The 18,902-nt window shown below is 48.9% G+C and overlaps 1 protein-coding gene across 1 annotated transcript in view; it reads left to right on the top strand.

Moving 5' to 3' along the window:
• The first annotated feature begins 15,655 nt into the window (after positions 1–15,655).
• gfap (glial fibrillary acidic protein) overlaps positions 15,656–18,902 on the top strand; it is a 51,093-nt gene continuing 47,846 nt past the window's right edge. The window contains exon 1 of the mRNA XM_060848576.1: positions 15,656–15,915. Within this exon, the coding sequence (XP_060704559.1) occupies positions 15,671–15,915 (245 nt within the window). The 5' untranslated portion in view covers positions 15,656–15,670. The remainder of the gene's footprint in view (positions 15,916–18,902) is intronic.

Here is an 18,902-nt window from a genome sequence, read left to right as displayed (position 1 = left end):
GGGGAGTGGAGGGAGGGTGTCAGTGTGGAGTGGGAGTGAGTGAGTGAGGGAGGGTGTCAGTGTGGAGGGGGAGTGAGTGAGGGAGGGTGTCAGTGTGGAGGGGAGTGAGGGAGGGTGTCAGTGTGGAGTGGGAGTGAGTGAGTGAGGGAGGGTGTCAGTGTGGAGGGGGTGTGAGTGAGGGAGGGAGGGTGTCAGTGTGGAGGGGGAGTGAGTGAGGGAGGGTGTCAGTGTGGAGGGGGAGTGAGTGAGGGAGGGAGGGTGTCAGTGTGGAGGGGGAGTGAGGGAGGGTGTCAGTGTGGAGGGGGAGTGAGTGAGTGAGGGTGTCAGTGTGGAGGGGGAGTGAGTGAGGGAGGGAGGGTGTCAGTGTGGAGGGGGTGTGAGTGAGGGAGGGAGGGTGTCAGTGTGGAGGGGGAGTGAGGGAGGGAGGGAGGGTGTCAGTGTGGAGGGGGAGTGAGTGAGGGAGGGTGTCAGTGTGGAGGGGGAGTGAGGGAGGGTGTCAGTGTGGAGGGGGAGTGAGTGAGTGAGGGAGGTTGTCAGTGTGGAGGGGGAGTGAGGGAGGGAGGGTGTCAGTGTGGAGGGGGGGTGAGTGAGTGAGTGAGGGAGGGTGTCAGTGTGGAGGGGGAGTGAGTGAGGGAGGGAGGGTGTCAGTGTGGAGGGGGAGTGAGTGAGGGAGGGTGTCAGTGTGGAGGGGGAGTGAGTGAGGGAGGGTGTCAGTGTGGAGGAGGAGTGAGTGAGGGAGGGAGGGTGTCAGTGTGGAGGGGGAGTGAGTGAGGGAGGGAGGGTGTCAGTGTGGAGGAGGAGTGAAGGAGGGAGGGAGGGTGTCAGTGTGGAGGGTGAGTGAGGGAGGGAGGGTTTCAGTGTGGAGGAGGAGTGAGTGAGGGAGGGAGGGTGTCAGTGTGGAGGGGGAGTGAGTGAGGGAGGGAGGGTGTCAGTGTGGAGGGGGAGTGAGTGAGGGAGGGTGTCAGTGTGGAGGGGGAGTGAGTGAGGGAGGGAGGGTGTCAGTGTGGAGGGGGAGTGAGTGAGGGAGGGTGTCAGTGTGGAGGAGGAGTGAAGGAGAGGGAGGGAGGGTGTCAGTGTGGAGGGGGAGTGAGGGAGGGAGGGAGGGTGTCAGTGTGGAGGGGGAGTGAGTGAGGGTGGGTGTCAGTGTGGAGGGGGAGTGAGTGAGGGAGGGTGTCAGTGTGGAGGGGGAGTGAGTGAGGGAGGTTGTCAGTGTGGAGGAGGAGTGAGGGAGGGAGGGTGTCAGTGAGGAGGGGGAGTGAGTGAGGGAGGCTGTCAGTGTGGAGGGGGAGTGAGTGAGGGAGGGTGTCAGTGTGGAGGGGGAATGAGTGAGGGTGGGAGGGTGTCAGTGTGGAGGGGGAGTGAGTGAGGGAGGGAGGGTGTCAGTGTGGAGGGGGAGTGAGTGAGGGAGGGAGGGTGTCAGTGTGGAGGGGGAGTGAGTGAGGGAGGGTGTCAGTGTGGAGGGGGAGTGAGTGAGGGAGGGTGTCAGTGTGGAGGGGGAATGAGTGAGGGTGGGAGGGTGTCAGTGTGGAGGGGGAGTGAGTGAGGGAGGGAGGGAGGGTGTCAGTGTGGAGGGGGAGTGAGGGAGGGAGGGTGTCAGTGTGGAGGAGGAGTGAGTGAGGGAGGGTGTCAGTGTGGAGGAGGAGTGAGTGAGGGAGGGTGTCAGTGTGGAGGGGGGAGTGAGTGAGGGAGGGTGTCAGTGTGGAGGGGGAGGGAGTGAGTGAGGGAGGGAGGCTGTCAGTGTGGAGGGGGAGTGAGGGAGGGAGGGTGTCAGTGTGGAGGGGGAGTGAGGGAGGGAGGGTGTCAGTGTGGAGGGGGAGTGAGTGAGGGAGGGTGTCAGTGTGGAGGGGGAGGGGGAGTGAGTGAGGGAGGGTGTCAGTGTGGAGGAGGAGTGAGTGAGGGAGGGTGTCAGTGTGGAGGGGGAGTGAGTGAGGGAGGGTGTCAGTGTGGGGGGGAGTGAGTGAGGGAGGGAGTGAGGGGTCAGTGTGGAGGGGGAGTGAGTGAGGGAGGGAGGGTGTCAGTGTTGAGGGGGAGTGAGGGAGGGAGGGTGTCAGTGTGGAGGGGGAGTGAGGGAGGGAGGGTGTCAGTGTGGAGGAGGAGTGAGTGAGGGAGGGTGTCAGTGTGGAGGAGGAGTGAGTGAGGGAGGGTGTCAGTGTGGAGGGGGAGTGAGTGAGGGAGGGTGTCAGTGTGGAGGGGGAGTGAGTGAGGGAGGGAGGCTGTCAGTGTGGAGGGGGAGTGAGGGAGGGAGGGTGTCAGTGTGGAGGGGGAGTGAGTGAGGGAGGGTGTCAGTGTGGAGGGGGAGTGAGGGAGGGAGGGAGGGTGTCAGTGTGGAGGGGAGTGAGTGAGGGAGGGAGGCTGTCAGTGTGGAGGGGGAGTGAGGGAGGGAGGCTGTCAGTGTGGAGGGGGAGTGAGGGAGGGAGGGAGGGTGTCAGTGTGGAGGGGAGTGAGTGAGGGAGGGAGGCTGTCAGTGTGGAGGGGGAGTGAGGGAGGGAGGGTGTCAGTGTGGAGGGGGAGTGAGTGAGGGAGGGTGTCAGTGTGGAGGAGGAGTGAGTGAGGGAGGGTGTCAGTGTGGAGGGGGAGTGAGTGAGGGAGGGTGTCATTGTGGGGGGGGAGTGAGTGAGGGAGGGAGTGAGGGGTCAGTGTGGAGGGGAGTGAGGGAGGGAGTGAGGGGTCAGTGTGGAGGGGAGTGAGGGAGGGAGGGACGGTGTCAGTGTGGAGGGGGAGTGAGGGAGGGAGGGTGTCAGTGTGGAGGGGGAGTGAGGGAGGCAGGGTGTCATTGTGGAGGGGAGTGAGTGAGGGAGGGAGGGTGTCAGTGTGGAGGGGGAGTGAGTGAGGGAGGGTGTCAGTGTGGAGGGGGAGTGAGTGAGGGAGGGTGTCAGTGTGGAGGGGAGTGAGTGAGGGAGGGTGTCAGTGTGGAGGGGAGTGAGTGAGGGAGGGTGTCAGTGTGGAGGGGAGTGAGGGAGGGAGTGAGGGTGTCAGTGTGGAGGGGAGTGAGTGAGGGAGGGTGTCAGTGTTGAGGGGAGTGAGTGAGTGAGGGAGGGAGGTAATGCCTGGTGTTGGGGTCGAGGGCAGGAGCGAGGGGCCCATTGTATTCCACTGACTGAGGGACACATTTGTCCTTATTGTTCAAACCTCTCGCTGGTCTCTGCAATCGTGCATTCACCGTCAGGCTCCCCCCCTCCCCCCTCCCCCAGCCCCCTCCCCCCCTCCGCCCCTCCCCCCCCTCACCCATCCCCCATCCTCCCCTCCCCGTCCCCCCATCCCCCGTCCCCTCCCCCATCCCTGACCCTGATGGTGGGAGGCAACTTTGGGTAAATGCCCCCTCCTTGTGAATTATGAGTGTGTTACTCTGCAGACATGAGGTTAAAGCTGAAAATGTGGTGCTGGAAAAGCGCAGCAGGTCAGGCAGCATCCGAGGAGCAGGAGAATCGGCATTCCGGGCATGACCCCTTCTTCAGGAAGAGGAAATTCCTGATGAAGGGCTTCTGCCCGAAACGTCGATTCTCCTGCTCCTCGGATGCTGCCTGACCTGCTGCGCTTTTCCAGCAACACATTTTTCAGCTCTGATCTCCAGCATCTGCAGACCTCACTTTCTCCTCGAAGACATCAGCATTGAGCTGGGGCCCTGCCAGCATACAAAATTCGACAAATACAACCATCTCATCACCTGAGAAACAAGTTGCTGGCAAACCTTACCAGGTCTGGCAGTATCTACAGGGCAAACACGTCTCAGATGAAGGGTCACAGAATCTGAAACATTACCTCTGCTTTGTCTCTGCAGATATTACCAGGCCTGCTGAGTTTCTCCAACAGTATATGATTTTGTTTCAGATTTCCAGCATCCACAGGTGTTTGTTTTATCTTACTGAGGACCAAAGTCCCCCTGTAAATACCGTGGTAAAAGAAATAACACCAAACACACTCTCACTAAATGGGAAGCAGGCAGACAGAAAACGTGGAAAGTGGAGATTGAGATGGAGAAGGATAGATGAATGAAATGGAGCAGAGAGTAAAAGGTCAGAGTAGAGATCAGGGGACAGAGAGAGAGGAGGCTGGCAGATTGAGAGAGAGAGAGATGAACAGAGAAGTGTGATTGCAAGAGAGAAGGGAAGGCCATGGAATAACAACAAGACAGACAGAAGTGGGGAGATAAAGGAGTGGAAGTGTTCAGCCAAAAATCGAGAGGGCAAGCCAGAAAGGAAACAAGTCTAAGGTGACAGGAAGACAAGATGGGACATGGAGGAAGAGGGGAAATACTGGGTATGTAGAGAGGGCGGGGATACTGGGAAACAACAGACAGAAAGAGTGGGCAAGAGGCATTTTCCCGTTGGTTACTCCACAGTGGCCCTCGGTGATTCAGTTCACCTTCCAGTTCTGAGATGAATTATTTGGGTTCTGAAGGCAGTCACCAGGTTCAAAATGAGCAGACTAACATTGGGCAGAGTACACAGGGACCAAACCAAGCAGTTGCAAAAATAAAAGCAATGCTTAGACTTGATTCCAGTCAGTTCTGCTGTTAAACAGTGGCTCCATTCCCACGCAATCCCATTATAAGAAAATCGCACAATAGCAGCATCACTAAAACTAATGGGGACGCAATCGCGTTATAACCAAGACACGCTTTAAAAGTTTGCGCTTGAGAAACAGTGTCCCCAATTCATCAAGCGCACTGCAGTGAATTCGTGTTAACGAAATGCAGGTTACAGCAGAATCTGTCCATTACATCCTTCAATTGCATTATCCATCTTCATGGTCACTACAGATCCTCAGGATGGACTCCTGAAACCTCTTGCGTCTTTGCTATAGCAAGACCTTCTATCTTTGGTCAGTCAGCACAGGCAGATGTGTTCCCCAGATTCACAGTAACTAAAGGTTTTAGAATCTCTTTCTATAGATCCTGTTTCCACAGGTTCCCGCTTAAATTATCCATTAGCCATGACCTATCCCAATATTATATGGATCATATCATCAACGATCTATCAAGTTGTCCTCTGATACCTTGAACACATCCAAACCTCCATCAGCTCATGGCCGCAGTAAGGAAGCACCCTCGTGATTCTCAACCGTTTGAAACAAATGTCAACTCAGCATCAGTCATGTGCCCCTCAGCAAGAAATCAATTTCTTCCAGTTGGTCTACTTGTCCAACAGTATTAGACCTGATCTTATTAAAATACAAGGTGCCTTCACCAGGAAAGCAAGGTGAGCTACAAAGGAATCTCAACTTCTTTAACTTTACATTGCGGCACGTTCTGAAGTTGTGTGACAAAGTGTCTCTCTTCATTGAGTTCTTTTCCACAAAATGGGGCAGAAAGACCACCAGGATACTTTGCAATCTCTTAAATCCTTTATCATCCAGAAAGTGTTCTTCAATACTATGGTCCCTCCAAACTCACCACATTAGCTCAACCAACTGGACAACAGCTCAGGTAAACTTCTCCACATTGAAAGAGAAAGGGAGTGTTGCTGTAGTGTTTGGATATAAGTTTCATATATATCTATTCAACAAACATTTCATATTACCAGAAACCATGAAAAGGGTTCTGCTGACTGTCTCTTGAGTGTACTTTCATGACTCCAACAGATATTTATAAAGATCTAAGGATATGATTCAGAATTTCAATCCAAACCACTTTCTGAAAAGACTGCTGGTCCTCTTAGCCAATTCCCACGCCTAGTAAGAATAAAATGTTCCTTTCGACTGGTAACTGGCTATTGTTGAATCTGAATTGGAAGATAGTCTTCATAATCATCTTTGGTCACAGCCCAGCAGGGCCAATTCAGCAAGCTACAACTGCAGGCCAGCTCAAAGATCACCAGACAGCCCAAAAATATTCAACAGGTCCCAGAGCTCCCAGTTTCTTCCTGGTCATTCCAACATGAATGGGGGCTGCATCGAGGAAAGAAACCTTCAAAGGCAAGCAAGTGGTAATCGCACAAGCTCATGTCAAGACGGTACATGGCACGGAAAAGTACAAGAGATTAGGGCATGAATTCCACACAAATAACGACATTTATTAACTAATGAACTCATGTGAAAATGGTCAACTCCACCAACCCGATGGGGTTCCGTGTTCCATATTCCTGAGCTATGGTGAGAGGTCACACTTGATTTTCTATGTTCAAGAACACGTTGTAATCTGGGGACTGACTACATCACCAAGTTCCATGTTATGAGGAGAAAGTGAGGACTGCAGGTGCTGGAGGTATCAGAGCTGAAAATGTGTTGCTGGAAAAGCGCAGCAGGTCAGGCAGCATCCGAGGAGCAGGAGAATCGACGTTTCGGGCATGAGCCCTTCATCAGGAATCTTTAAGAATTCCTGAAGAAGGGCTCATGCCCGAAATGTCGATTCTCCATGTTAAGAGACCAATCTAAAAGCCCACCAGTGAAACAGTTCTAAACACACTGACCACCGTGTTCTTTATGTTCCAAGTCCTCAAAAGATTGTCTGCCAACAGTCCTTGGTAAACGGTACACCCTCCAAAATGTGCAGGAAGTGGAACATTCTGCATATTGCTACTCCTCCTCAGTTCCTAACAATCTCATGGTCTCACAGGTCATACATTAATATTCATGATAGCTAAATGTAAAATGATGTGCCAAGATATTCAAATAGCGATGTTAAAACTTGCTATTTCCCAAGAAAACTGCTTCCCCTCAGCAGCGGCCAGAGCGACACAGTTCTTCTCTCCCACACTCTCCTCATCTAATGCTAATACCTTGTTGGAAAGAAAGGGAATGGTACAAGAGCTTGGCCAATGGTACATACACAGCCATCCCAACTTGGCCAATGAGTAGATATTAGATTACTTACAGCGTGGAAACAGGCCCTTCGGCCCAACAAGTCCACACCGACCCGCCGAAGCGCAACCCACCCATACCCCTACATTTACCCTTACCTAACACTATGGGCAATTTAGCATGGCCAATTCACCTGACCCGCACGTCTTTGGACTGTGGGAGGAAACCGGAGCACCCGGAGGAAACCCACGCAGACACGGGGAGAATGTGCAAATTCCACACAGTCAGTCGCCTGAGTCGGGAATTGAACCCGGGTCTCAGGCGCTGTGAGGCAGCAGTGCTAACCACTGTGCCACCGTGCCGCCCACGGAGTACATACACAGCTATCCCAACTTGAATGAGAAATCAGTTCATGTATGGATCCATGTCAAGATACAACATTGCTCTGTCCGGTCTGGAGCATATGGTGTTCTAATGAGCAATCCTGCAAAGAAATAAGTACCTTTCTGAGGTCCATACCTTCAACCCCACATCAACACAGAATGCTGAAGATATCATGGTGGACAACAATCACATCGCAAAGATAAGTGATAGACATCGATCTGTGATGACAGACCACACATCATAGTAACATTGAACAATTGTAATGGTTTACTTAGGCCTAACCTGGGGCTGTGTCACATGTCTCCTAAACCTCTTATGCTTATGGTTACATGACATCACAACATGTGACATTCCAGTATAAGGGTATACGTATCACACCTCACCTACAGTCACTCTCTCAGTATAATGAAGCCAGTGTTGTGAATCACTGTGTATGTTATGGAGAGTAGCATCAGTAAGCAGTAATGCCAGCCTATGTCCATGTCTGTGATATCATAGCATTGTAAAGTGTTCTTCACAAACTTCAAGATGTTGGTCTCTTCTATGGTATAGAACAAAGAACACTACAGCACAGGAACAATAGACCTGAACACCCAGATCTCTCTGTGCATCAGTTTTCCACAGGGCCTTTCCATTTACCGTGTAGTTTGCTCTTGAATTGGATTTTCCAAAATGCATCACCTCACATTTGTCTGGATTGAACTCCATCTGCCATTTCTCTGCCCAACTCTCCAATCTATCTATATTCTGCTGTATTCTCTGACAGTCCCATTCACTATCGGCTACTCCACCAATCTTAGTGTCATCTACAAACGTGCTAATCAGACCACCTATACCTTTCTACAAATCGTTTATGTATATTACAAACAACTGTGGTCCCAGCATGGATCCCTGTGGGACACCACTGGTCTCCGGTTTCCAGTTTGAGAAGCCCCCTTCCACCACTACTGTCACCTGTTCCCCAGCCATTCTCTATCCATCTGGTTAGTCCACCCTGGACCCCAGGAGACTTTACTTTCTCCATCAGCCTACCATGGGGAACCTTATCAAATGCCTTACTAAAGTCCACATATATGACATCTACAGCCCTTCCCTCATCAATCAACTTTGTCATTTCCTCAAAGAATTCTATTAAGTTGGTAAGACATGACCATCCCTGAACAAAGTCTTGTTGCCTATCATTGAATTGTCCATTTTATTCCAAATGTAAATAGATCCTATCCCTCAGTATCTTCTCCAACAGCCTCCCTACTACTGACGTCAGGCTCACCACTCTATAATTACCTGGATTTTCCCTGCTACCCTTCTTAAACAAGGGGACAACAGTCCTCTGGAACCTCCCCTGTGTTCAAGGATGCTGCAAAGATATCTGTTAAAGCGCCAGCTATTTCTTCTCTCACTTCCCTCAGTAACCTGGGATAGATCCCATCCGGATCTGGGACTTGTCCACCTTAACGCCTTTTAGAATACCCAACACTTCCTCCCTCCTATGTTGACTTGACCCAGAATAATCAAAGATCCATCCCTACCCTCAGTATCCGTCATGCCCCTCTCCTCGGTGAATACCGATGCAAAATACTCAATAAGAATCTCACTCATTTTCTCTGACTCCGCCCATAACTTTCTTTCTTTGTCCTTTCTCCAGTTACCCTCTTCCTCCTTATATATGAATAAAAGGCTTTGGGATTTTTCTTGACCCTGTTTGCTAAGGATACCTCATGACCCCTTTTCTCCCTCTTAATTCCTCATTTCAGATTGGCCCTACCTTCCCGATATTCTTCCAAAGCTTTGTCTTGTCTTCAGTTACCTAGACCTTCCGTATGCTTCCTTTTCCCTCTTAGCTAGTCTCACAATTTCACCTGTCACCCATGGTTCCCTAATCTTTCCATTTCAATCCCTCATTTTCACAGGGACGTGTCTGTCCTGCGTTCTAATCAACCTCTCTTTAAAAACCTCCCACATATCAAATGTGGATTTACCTTCAAACAGCTGCTCCCAATCCACATTCCCCAGCACCTGCCGAATTTTGCTATAGTTGGCCTTCCCCTAATTTAGGCAGCATCCAAGGAACAGGAGATTCGACGTTTTGAGCATAAGCTCTTCTTCAGGGCTTAGAGACTGAGGGGGAATTTCCTGTGAAGGGCTTATGCCCGAAACATCGAATCACCTGCTCTTTGGATGCTGCCTGACCTGCTGCGCTTTTCCAGCAACACATTTTCAGCTCTGATCTCCAGCATCTGCAGTCCTCACTTTCTCCTCCCCCCAATTTAGCACTCTTCCTTTAGGACCATTTTCATCTAATCTAAAACTTATGGAATTGTGATTACTATTCCCAAAGTAATCCCCTCCTGAAACTTCACCCACCTAGCCGGGCTCATTCCCCAACACCAGCCCTAGTATGGCACCTTCCCGAGTTGGACTATATACACACTGCTCTGTAAAACCTCCTGGATGCTCCTTACAAATTCTGCTCCATGTAGATCTCTAACACAAAGAGAATCCCAGTCAGTGTTGAAAAATTAAAATTTCCCGTCACCACCACCCTGTTGCTCCTACATTCTTCAATAATCTGTTTACGTATTTGTACCTCCACCTCACGCTCGCTGTTGGGAGGCCTGTAATACAGCCCCAACATTGTTACCACCCCCTTCCTATTTCTGAGCTCTGCCCATATTGCCTCACTGCTCGAGTCCTCCGTAGTGCCCTCCTTCAGCACAGCTGTGATATCCTGTCTCCTAGTAATACAACTCCCCATCCGCCCCTTTTACCTCCCTCTCTATCCCGCCTGAAGCATCTGTATCCTGGGATATTTAGTTACCAACCATGCCCTTCCCTCAACCAAGTCTCTAACAGCAATAACATCATACTCCCAGGTACTAATCCAAGCCCTAAGTTCATCTGCGTTACCTACTACACTTCTTGCACTAAAACAAATGCACCTCAGACCACCAGGCCGTTTGCGTTTATCATCTGCTCCCTGCCTGCTCTTCCCTTTAGTCACGCTGACTTCATTATCTAGTTCCTTCCAGGCTTGACTGTTCACTAACTCCTCATTTGATTCCCTCCCCCTGCCACATTAGTTTAAACCCACACCAACAGCGTTAGCAAGAGCACCCCCAAGGACATTGGTTCCAGTCTGACCAAGGTGTAGACCGTCCAATTTGTAATAGCCCCACCTCCCCAGAACCAGTCCCAATGTCCCAAAAATCTGAACCCCCTCCCTCCTGCACCATCTCTCAAGCCACACAGTGATTCTGCCTATTCTTTCATTTCTACTCTGACTAGCAAGTGGCACTGATAGCAACCCTGAGATCACTACCTCTGGGGTCCTATTTCTTAACTTGGCTCCTAACTCCCTAAGTTCTGCTTGTAGGACCTCATCCTGTTTATTACCCACATCATCGGTGCCTGGATGCACCACGACAGCTGGCTGTTCACTCTCCCCCTTCAGAATGTCCTGCAGCCGATCTGAGACATCCCTCAGATGTCTCACCTGGGAGACAACATACCATTCAGGAGTCTCGTTTTCGACCACAGAACCGCCTACTTCCCTTACTATTGAATCCCTTATGACTATAGCCCTTCCACTCTTTTTCCCGCTCTTCTGTACAGCCATGAACTTGGCTACAGCTGCCTTCCCCTGGTGAGCCATCTTCCCCCAACAGTATCCAAAACGGTATCCCTGTTTTGGAGGGAGATGACTGCAGGGGACACCTGCACTGTCTTCCTGCTCTTCCTCTGCCTTTCGGTCACCCAGTCCCTTTCTCCCTCAGCAATCCTAATCTGCAGTGTCATGTGAACTAATGTATATGGCTAAATCCAGACTATTTCTTACTGGGGCAATGGTGTTCCACCCAAGAAACTATAACAAGACGGCACATCATTGGGAACTGCACTGTGAATAGGTTATTTCGTTCTTTCTAATCCTCTGCCTAGGCATTTCCATGTTCTTTGCAGAATTATGTAGATGAGATTTGAGATCAGAGTTAATTGACCAGAAAGCTATTACATGGACCGTGTGAAATTTATTGGATTAAACAGCTGCTCAGAGTTCTGCTGATTGACCTGACTTTCGGTTCCAAATCAAACTAGAAAGAATGGAATAAATTATACTTTTATGTTGAGAGGTGCTGGAGACCATGAGTTATCAACTGGGGGAAAGGATAGGAGCCAACTGAGGACAGTTATGAATTGTTACCAAGCAGATTGGGTTCAGTCTGAGCTTCAAATGTGAAGGCTCTGTTTAATTTTGAATGGAAAAGGTGAAGTCCCCGTTGTCCCAGGGCTGTTCTCTCATTCGAGAGAGATGTTGGTAGTAAATTTAGGCCAAGGGGTACCTGACGCAGGAACTTTGACCTGAGCACCCAGAGGATCAAAGAATCAGAGAGATGTTACAGCACACATTGAAACCATTCAGTCCATCATCTGTGCTAGCTCTCTGAATGACATCTCACTGAGTGCTATTCTCCTACTTCCTCCTTGTAGCCCTGCATAGCTCCTCTGTGCTGCAGTGTGTGGTGGCTCGTTGAAATAATGCAGCTTCGTTGATGGATGTTGGAATGAAACCCAATGAAACAAACCCACCAACACACTAAAACAGCAGCTAATGAACTTGAAAGGCCCTATACAATCAACAAGCAAAGCTAATGTCAACTACAAAATACCATGCAAGGACTGTAACAAACACCACATTGGATAAACAGGCAGAAAACGAGCCACCAGGATAAATGAACATCAACTAGCCGCAAAAAGACATGACCCATTCTCATTGGTATCCTTACATACAGATAAGGCAGGACATCACTTCAACTGGGATAACACATCCATCCTAGGACAAGCCAAACAGAGACACATATGAGAATTCCTAGAAGGGTGGCATTCCAACTGGAACTCTATCAACAAACACATTGACTTGGATCCCATCTACCACCCCTGGGGAAATGACGTCACCGTCGGAAACGATGTCACCACAGGAAATTCTATCACCAACCCAAGGAAACCCAAACATATAAATAGAAAGTGGGTTATACCACCAGTGCTTCATTCAGAGGCTCACTGATGATGTTAACTAGTATGGTGACGAAACATCTGAAAACGAACCTTTCAGCTCAGCGAGCAAGCCTACATCCAGAACCTCAACCTGAGCTACAAATCTTTTCAAAACTCACTAACATCAGAATATCAATCCCACATATTGTCCATCTGTAACTTCACTCCATCCAACTAACTGTACCGTGTTTTCTGCCATGGTTTTACACATGAAAATTACCACAGGCTTTACTTTCATTCTACTATTGAAGCAAGCTTGTACCACCATGAGCATTGTCTTCTCATGTCTCTGGTTGTTTCAAGAACTGTTTTGAACCTTTCCCACTCTCCAGGTCAGTTATAGGGCACATTAAAATTTATAGACATTTCACCATCAATGTTGCTTTTGTCATTCAAGATGATCACAGCTGACCTTCTATTCTTTCGTGGCCCAGAGGTCAGTACTGCTGCCTCATAGCACCAGGGATACAGGTTCGATTCCAGCCTTAGGTAACTGAGTTTGCACATTCTCCCTGGATCTGCGTGGGTTTCTTCCGGTTTCCTCTCACAGTCCAAAGATGTGCGGGTTAGGCAGAGAGGCCATGCTAGATACTAAGTTATCCACAGTGTGCAGGCAAGTTGGATTGGCCATGGGAAATGCAGGGATAAGGTGGAACGTTCTTCCGAGGGTCACTGTGGGCTTTTACGCTGTAGGGATTCTATGATTCACCTCATCTCTCTACCTATTCCCATTTTCATTGGTGCTCCAACTCTGTCAACCTCAGTCTTAAATATACTCAACAATTCAACATCTGAAATTACTCGGATAGAGGATATCAAAGATTGACAACTCTGAGTGAAGATGTTTCTCCTATCTCACTAAATGGCCAATCCTTTACACTGAGACAGTTCAGCTGGGAAACATTCACTTGGCATCTATCTGTCATGACCTCTGGGAATGTTTTACATTTCGAATTCGGATCGTTAAAGCAAAGCTTCACAAATTTCTTGTCTCTTAAACAATCTGCTTTTCTATTTTCCCAACTGAAATGGAGAGCACTTCTGATTCTTCTAATCTCCAGAGATTGTTGGCTCTTTATTCACAATCTCTTGTCAGCACGCCCTCTTTCCAGGAGTAAATGATAGCAGCCTCTGTTCAGCCCTGCTCTGCTCTGAGACAAATTCATCGTTCTTTAAGGAATGAAGAAATCAAAACACCACAAAATAGTCCAACTCCTGTCTCACCGAAGCCCAATACTTGCTCTTCTCCAACAACCCCCTTAGAATGATGGGAAACCCACCACCTTCGCCACCTGCTGTGTCTGCAAATTTGTTGTTTCATGCAGCAAATATCCAATTCTTCAAATACGAATTTTAACAAATCTCTCATCTCTTAAATAATCTGCTTTTCCATTCTTCCTGCCAAATTGGATATTTTCACACTCTATCTGTCACCTTGACCACTCACTTCAACCACTTGTATCCCTTTGGAGCCCCATTGTGACCATCATCGCTCACTTCCTAAGCTAGCTATGAATTGTCAGCATCATTGGTTATAGTAATTCAATCTCCACTCTGTAACATTGCTCTAGATTGAAAGCTCCATGATTCTACATTCCATTCGGGTAACTATGTTCAGTCATTCACCTGATGAGAGCATCACTGGAAAAGCCAGCATTTCTTGTCAGTTAAGACAAGACTGCTGGTAAGTGGAGTTGAAATGCCCATCAGCCATGATTGAATGGCGGAGTGGACTCGATGGGCTGAATGGCCTTACTTCCACTCCTATGTCTTATGGTCTTTAGAGTCAACCACATTGCTGTGACTCAAGTGTCACATGTAGTCCATACTAGGTAAGGATGGCAGTTCCTTTCCTAAAGGACATTCATGAATCAGACGGGTTTTTCCAACAATTGACAGTGGATTCATGGTCATCATTAGACTCTTAATTCCAGATTTTTACTGAGTTCAAATTCTGCCGGGATGGGATTTGAACCCAGGTCCCCAGAACATTACCTGGGTTTCTGGATTAACAATGAGTCTATAATCCATTGGGATTCCAGCAGTAAATATAGTGGTGTACAGTGAGGCTATATCCCAGTGGGATACATGGTGCACTGAGTGCAGCGAGTATCCCACTTGTCCCCTTGTGTGTCTTGTGGTTGTTTGTTTCAGCTGGACAGTGACAGTTAGACAGTATGGGCGGCACGGTGGCACAGTGGTTAGCACTGCTGCCTCACAGCGTCAGAGACCCGGGTTCAATTCCCAACTCAGGCTGTGTGGAGTTTGCACGTTCTCCCAGTGTCTGCGTGGGTTTCCCCCGGGTGCTCCGGTTTCCTCCCACAGTCACAAAGATGTGCAGGTCAGGTGTATTGGTCGTGCTAAATTGCCCATAGTGTTAGGTAAGGAGTAAATGTAGGAGAATGGGTGGGTGGCGCTTTGGCGGGTCGGTGTGGACTTGGGCCGAAGGGCCTGTTTCCACACTGTAAGTAATCTAATCTAAAAGCCTGCCTGCTGCCTGTCACACTGCGTCTCTTTTGAGAAATGGTGGATTTTAGCTGAAAGCATGTTTGATTTTGTGTCTGAGGTCCTCTGTTGCCAATGTCCTGCTAAGCTCACAACGACCAGAAAAGCTGGCACTCGGCATTACAGAGTTCCTCCAGAAAACCGATATGGAATAATTAAAATTACTTACATTGGGATAGACTTGGGAAAAATGAATGCAATATTTGCTCCTGCTGATTTATTGGTCATAGAGATGTACAGCATGGAAACAGGGGTGAAAATGAGGAGTGCAGATGCTGGAGATTAGATTCAAGATGAGAATGGTGCTGGAAAAGCACAGCAGGTCAGGCAGCATCCGAGGAGCAGGAAAACCGACGTTTCGGGCTGGAGCCCTTCTTCAGGAATGACCCCTGAGGCTTCCAGCCTTCATTCCTGATGAAGGACTCCTGCCCAAAACTTTGATTGTCCTGCTCCTTGGATTCTGCCTGACCTGCTGTGCTTTTCCAGCACCATTCTCATCTTGATGCTAAGCAGGGAAACAAACCCAACTTGTCCCTACTGCCCGGATATCCTGATGAGTTTTTGAGAAGACTTGTAGCTCAGGTTGAGGTTCTGGATGGAGGTTTGCTCACTCAACCTTCCAGCTCAGTGAGTAAACCTACATCCAGATATCCTAATCTTTGCCAACCTTTGACCCACATCCCTTTAAACCCTTCCAGATATCTTTTAAATATTTTAACTGTCCCAGCATCCACTATTATCTTTAGTAGTTCATTCCATCCATGCACCATCCTTCGGTCCCACTCAATTTAAACCTACGCTCTCTAGATTTCTCTCTGTTTTCTCTCTGGACAGGTCTGTTCTGCCAAGCGCCTCCAGAAGCTCGATGATTCGACTGAAGCACATCAACTACCCGACGAAAAGTTCCACCTCGTTCCAGGAGAAGCTCGATTTCTCCCTGTCAGATGCCCTCAACGCCGAGTTCAAGGAAACACGGACCAATGAGAAGTTTGAGATGATGGAACTGAACGACCGCTTTGCCAGCTACATTGAGAAGGTCCGCTTCCTGGAAAACCAAAACAAGGTCCTCGCCACCGAGCTCAGCCAGGTCAAGGGGAAGGAGCCCAGCCGGTTAGGGGACATGTACCTGGATGAGATCAGGGACTTGCGTCAGCAGATGGACCAGCTGAACAGTGCCAGAGCCCGCCTGGAGATTGAGAGGGACAATCTCCTGGAGGATCACAACAACCTGAAACAGAGGTACGTTGCTCCCAGATATATGGTCCAGTCCCACCCCTCTGCACTTCCCCCTATCCTCCCTCCCTGAGGTCAGTGCCCCAGTTGGGCAGGTCACCCAGCTGTCTGAGAATAGGGCAGGGTCCGTATCTGACCCACTGGTGAATCAGATGAAGATGACGATGAAAGTCTAGCCGTGTTGGTCAAACCATCCAGGAATAGAACAGGCCACTTCACTTACCATCTGTTTGAATTAGTTTCACTCAGCTGCCTTATCGCCATACTCTGATAATTCCACCGCTTTTAAATGTTTATCTAGTTCCTCTCTTGACAGTCACTGTTGAATCTGCTTCCAATTCCCTCTCAGCTAATGACTCCTGGTCACAACTGCATCATAAACTAGTCCTCACCTTTCCTCTGGTTCTTTTGCAAATTATTTTAAATTTGTGTCCTTTATTTGCTGAACCCTCCCACCACAGGAAGCAGCTTAACCCTAATGACTTTGCATTTATTTTGAATGCTAAAGTTGCCCCCTCCATTCCCCGGGCGTATACAAGGGTCATTTCCAAGGTTGGGCGTTCCTGTGGGGGAGGTGGGTGCACACCAGCTCATTGGCCTCTCCTGTCCAACATCAAGAGTGCCACACATGTACTGGCACCGAATCACTGAAGTTTAATGTTTCCATCTGAAGTCAGCTGTTAATCCCATTCAGTCCCCTGGAGACGGGCAGCAATGAGGAATCACCAGACCCCTTCTGTTTTGGTGCTTTGAACATCTCTCAATGTTACCATGTCCTCTACTTCCACCGAAGCATCTGGAGAACAGGGTTCTAGAACCTGCAGTGTTCCTGTTCTCTCCCCTTTGGCTGGACAAGGTGTGGTTCAAAGCTGAAACAGTATGTAAAGGGTGTTTACATTAGTTTAAACAGCTCGGTTGGAGACATAGGGAATGAATTTACATCTCTGGAGCCAGCTCGACAGAGTCTGTAGGAAATGCATTTGTTGCTGTTGATCCAGTTCCTAGTGGATCTGCTACAACAGATTAAAATTCTCCCGATTCAACAACAATGGCCCACCTCATTTTGACTAATGTTAGATAGAAGAAAATAAAATAGGAACTGGAAAAGGCCATTTCAGCCCCTTGGACTAATGTTGTCATTGAATATGATCGTGGGTGATCACCCAAGTCAGTATCCTGTTCCCGTTTCTCCTCATACCCTTTATCACTTAGTCCTCGTAACTCTATCTAGCTCCTTCTTACAAACATTCCATTTTGATCTGAACTTCTGCCCCTAGTAGCAAATTCAACAGGATTCCCACTCTCCTAAATAGCTGGCCCCGTGTCGTTAATCTGGGTTCTCAGTGATCAGGAATATCCTTCCAGTCCTTGTACTATTCACTCCTGTTTGGATGTTATAGGTCGCTGTTAGAAACACATCATTCTTCTCAGCTCTAGTGAATATAGTGTAACTGATCAGCTTCTCTTTATATATCAGTCGTGCGATCCCAGGATCACTCTGGTAAACCTGTCCCTCGAACAGCTCTGTGACATCTGTAAACTTAGTAACAGTGCCTCTTAGTTCCTTCGTCTAAGTCATTAATGTATAATGTGAATAGTTGCGATCCTAGCACTGACCCGTGCGGAACTCCACTGGTCACCAGCTGTCATCCTGAAAGACCCCTTTATCCCTACTCCCTGCCTTCTGCCAGTCAGCTAATCCCCTATCAATGTCAGTACCTAGTCCCTAACACCAGGGACTCTTATCTTATTTAGCAGCCTCCTGTGTGGCACTTTGTCAAAGGACTTCAGAAATCCAAATTGCTCAATACCTTATCACAGGTATTTGTACAGGTTTGTCAGGCATGACCTCCTCATGTCAAAGCCAGGCTGACTCTGTCCTATGTTACTGTGCATTTCCAAACGCTCCACAATCTCATCCCTAATAAGGGATTCTAAAACCTTACTAGGTCAGGCGAACAAGCCTGTAGTTTCCTGTCTTCTGCCTCCCTCTCTTCTTAAACAGGGGAGACCAAAATGACATGCAGTGTTCAGGTGTGGAGTCACCAAGAAGTGATGTAATTGCAGCGAGATATCCCTGCTCCTGTACTCGAACCCTCTCACTATGAGAGGCTAACCCATCATTTGCCTCCTTCACCAACTGCTGCACCTGCACGTTTGCTTACTGGGACTGGTGTAGCAGGATAGCCGGATCTCGCCGCACTTCCCCCTTTCCCAATCTGTCACCATTCAGAGAATAATTAGAGTAGATTACTTACAGTGTGGAAACAGGCCCTTCGGCCCAACAAATCCACACTGACCCGCCGAAGCGCAACCCACCCATACCCCTACACATACCCCTTACCTTACACTACGGGCAATTTAGCATGGCCAATTCACCTGACCCGCACATCTTTGTGACTGTGGGAGGAAACCGGAGCACCCGGAGGAAACCCACACAGACACGGGGAGAACGTGCAAACTCCACACAGTCAGTCACCTGAGTCAGGAATTGAACCCGGGTCTCAGTGCTAACCACTGTGCCACCGTGCTGCCCACAATATCTGCCCTCACATTTATCCACATGATACTGTGTCTGGATGTGCCACTCACTCAGCTTGTCCAAGTCACACTGAAACATCTCTGCCTCCTCCTCACAGCTCACCCTACTACCCAGCACCAAGTAAACTGCAAAATGCTGATTTTACATTTAGCTCCCTCACCTAAATCATGAATATAGATCATGACCAGTAAGGTCCCAACACTGATCCTTGTATGCCCAACTGGATTCTGACTGCCATTGAAAAAATGATTCACATATATCCCTATGCTTTGTTTCCTGTCTGTCAATCAGTTCTCTGGGACACACACACCAACCACTTCAACGCCCTCTCCCACTGCCCCAAGGACATGCAAGTCCTGGGCCTCCTGCACCACCAAATCCAAGCCATCCGATGCCTGGAGGAAGAACATCTCATCTTCCACCTTGGGACCCATCAACCACACGGCATCAA

The sequence above is a fragment of the Hemiscyllium ocellatum genome, chromosome 32 (assembly GCF_020745735.1).
Source record: "Hemiscyllium ocellatum isolate sHemOce1 chromosome 32, sHemOce1.pat.X.cur, whole genome shotgun sequence".
Classification (NCBI taxonomy): Eukaryota; Metazoa; Chordata; class Chondrichthyes; order Orectolobiformes; family Hemiscylliidae; genus Hemiscyllium; species Hemiscyllium ocellatum.
The sequence above is the reverse complement of the archived record's forward strand: the minus strand, read 5'-3'. Positions and strand labels throughout refer to the sequence as shown.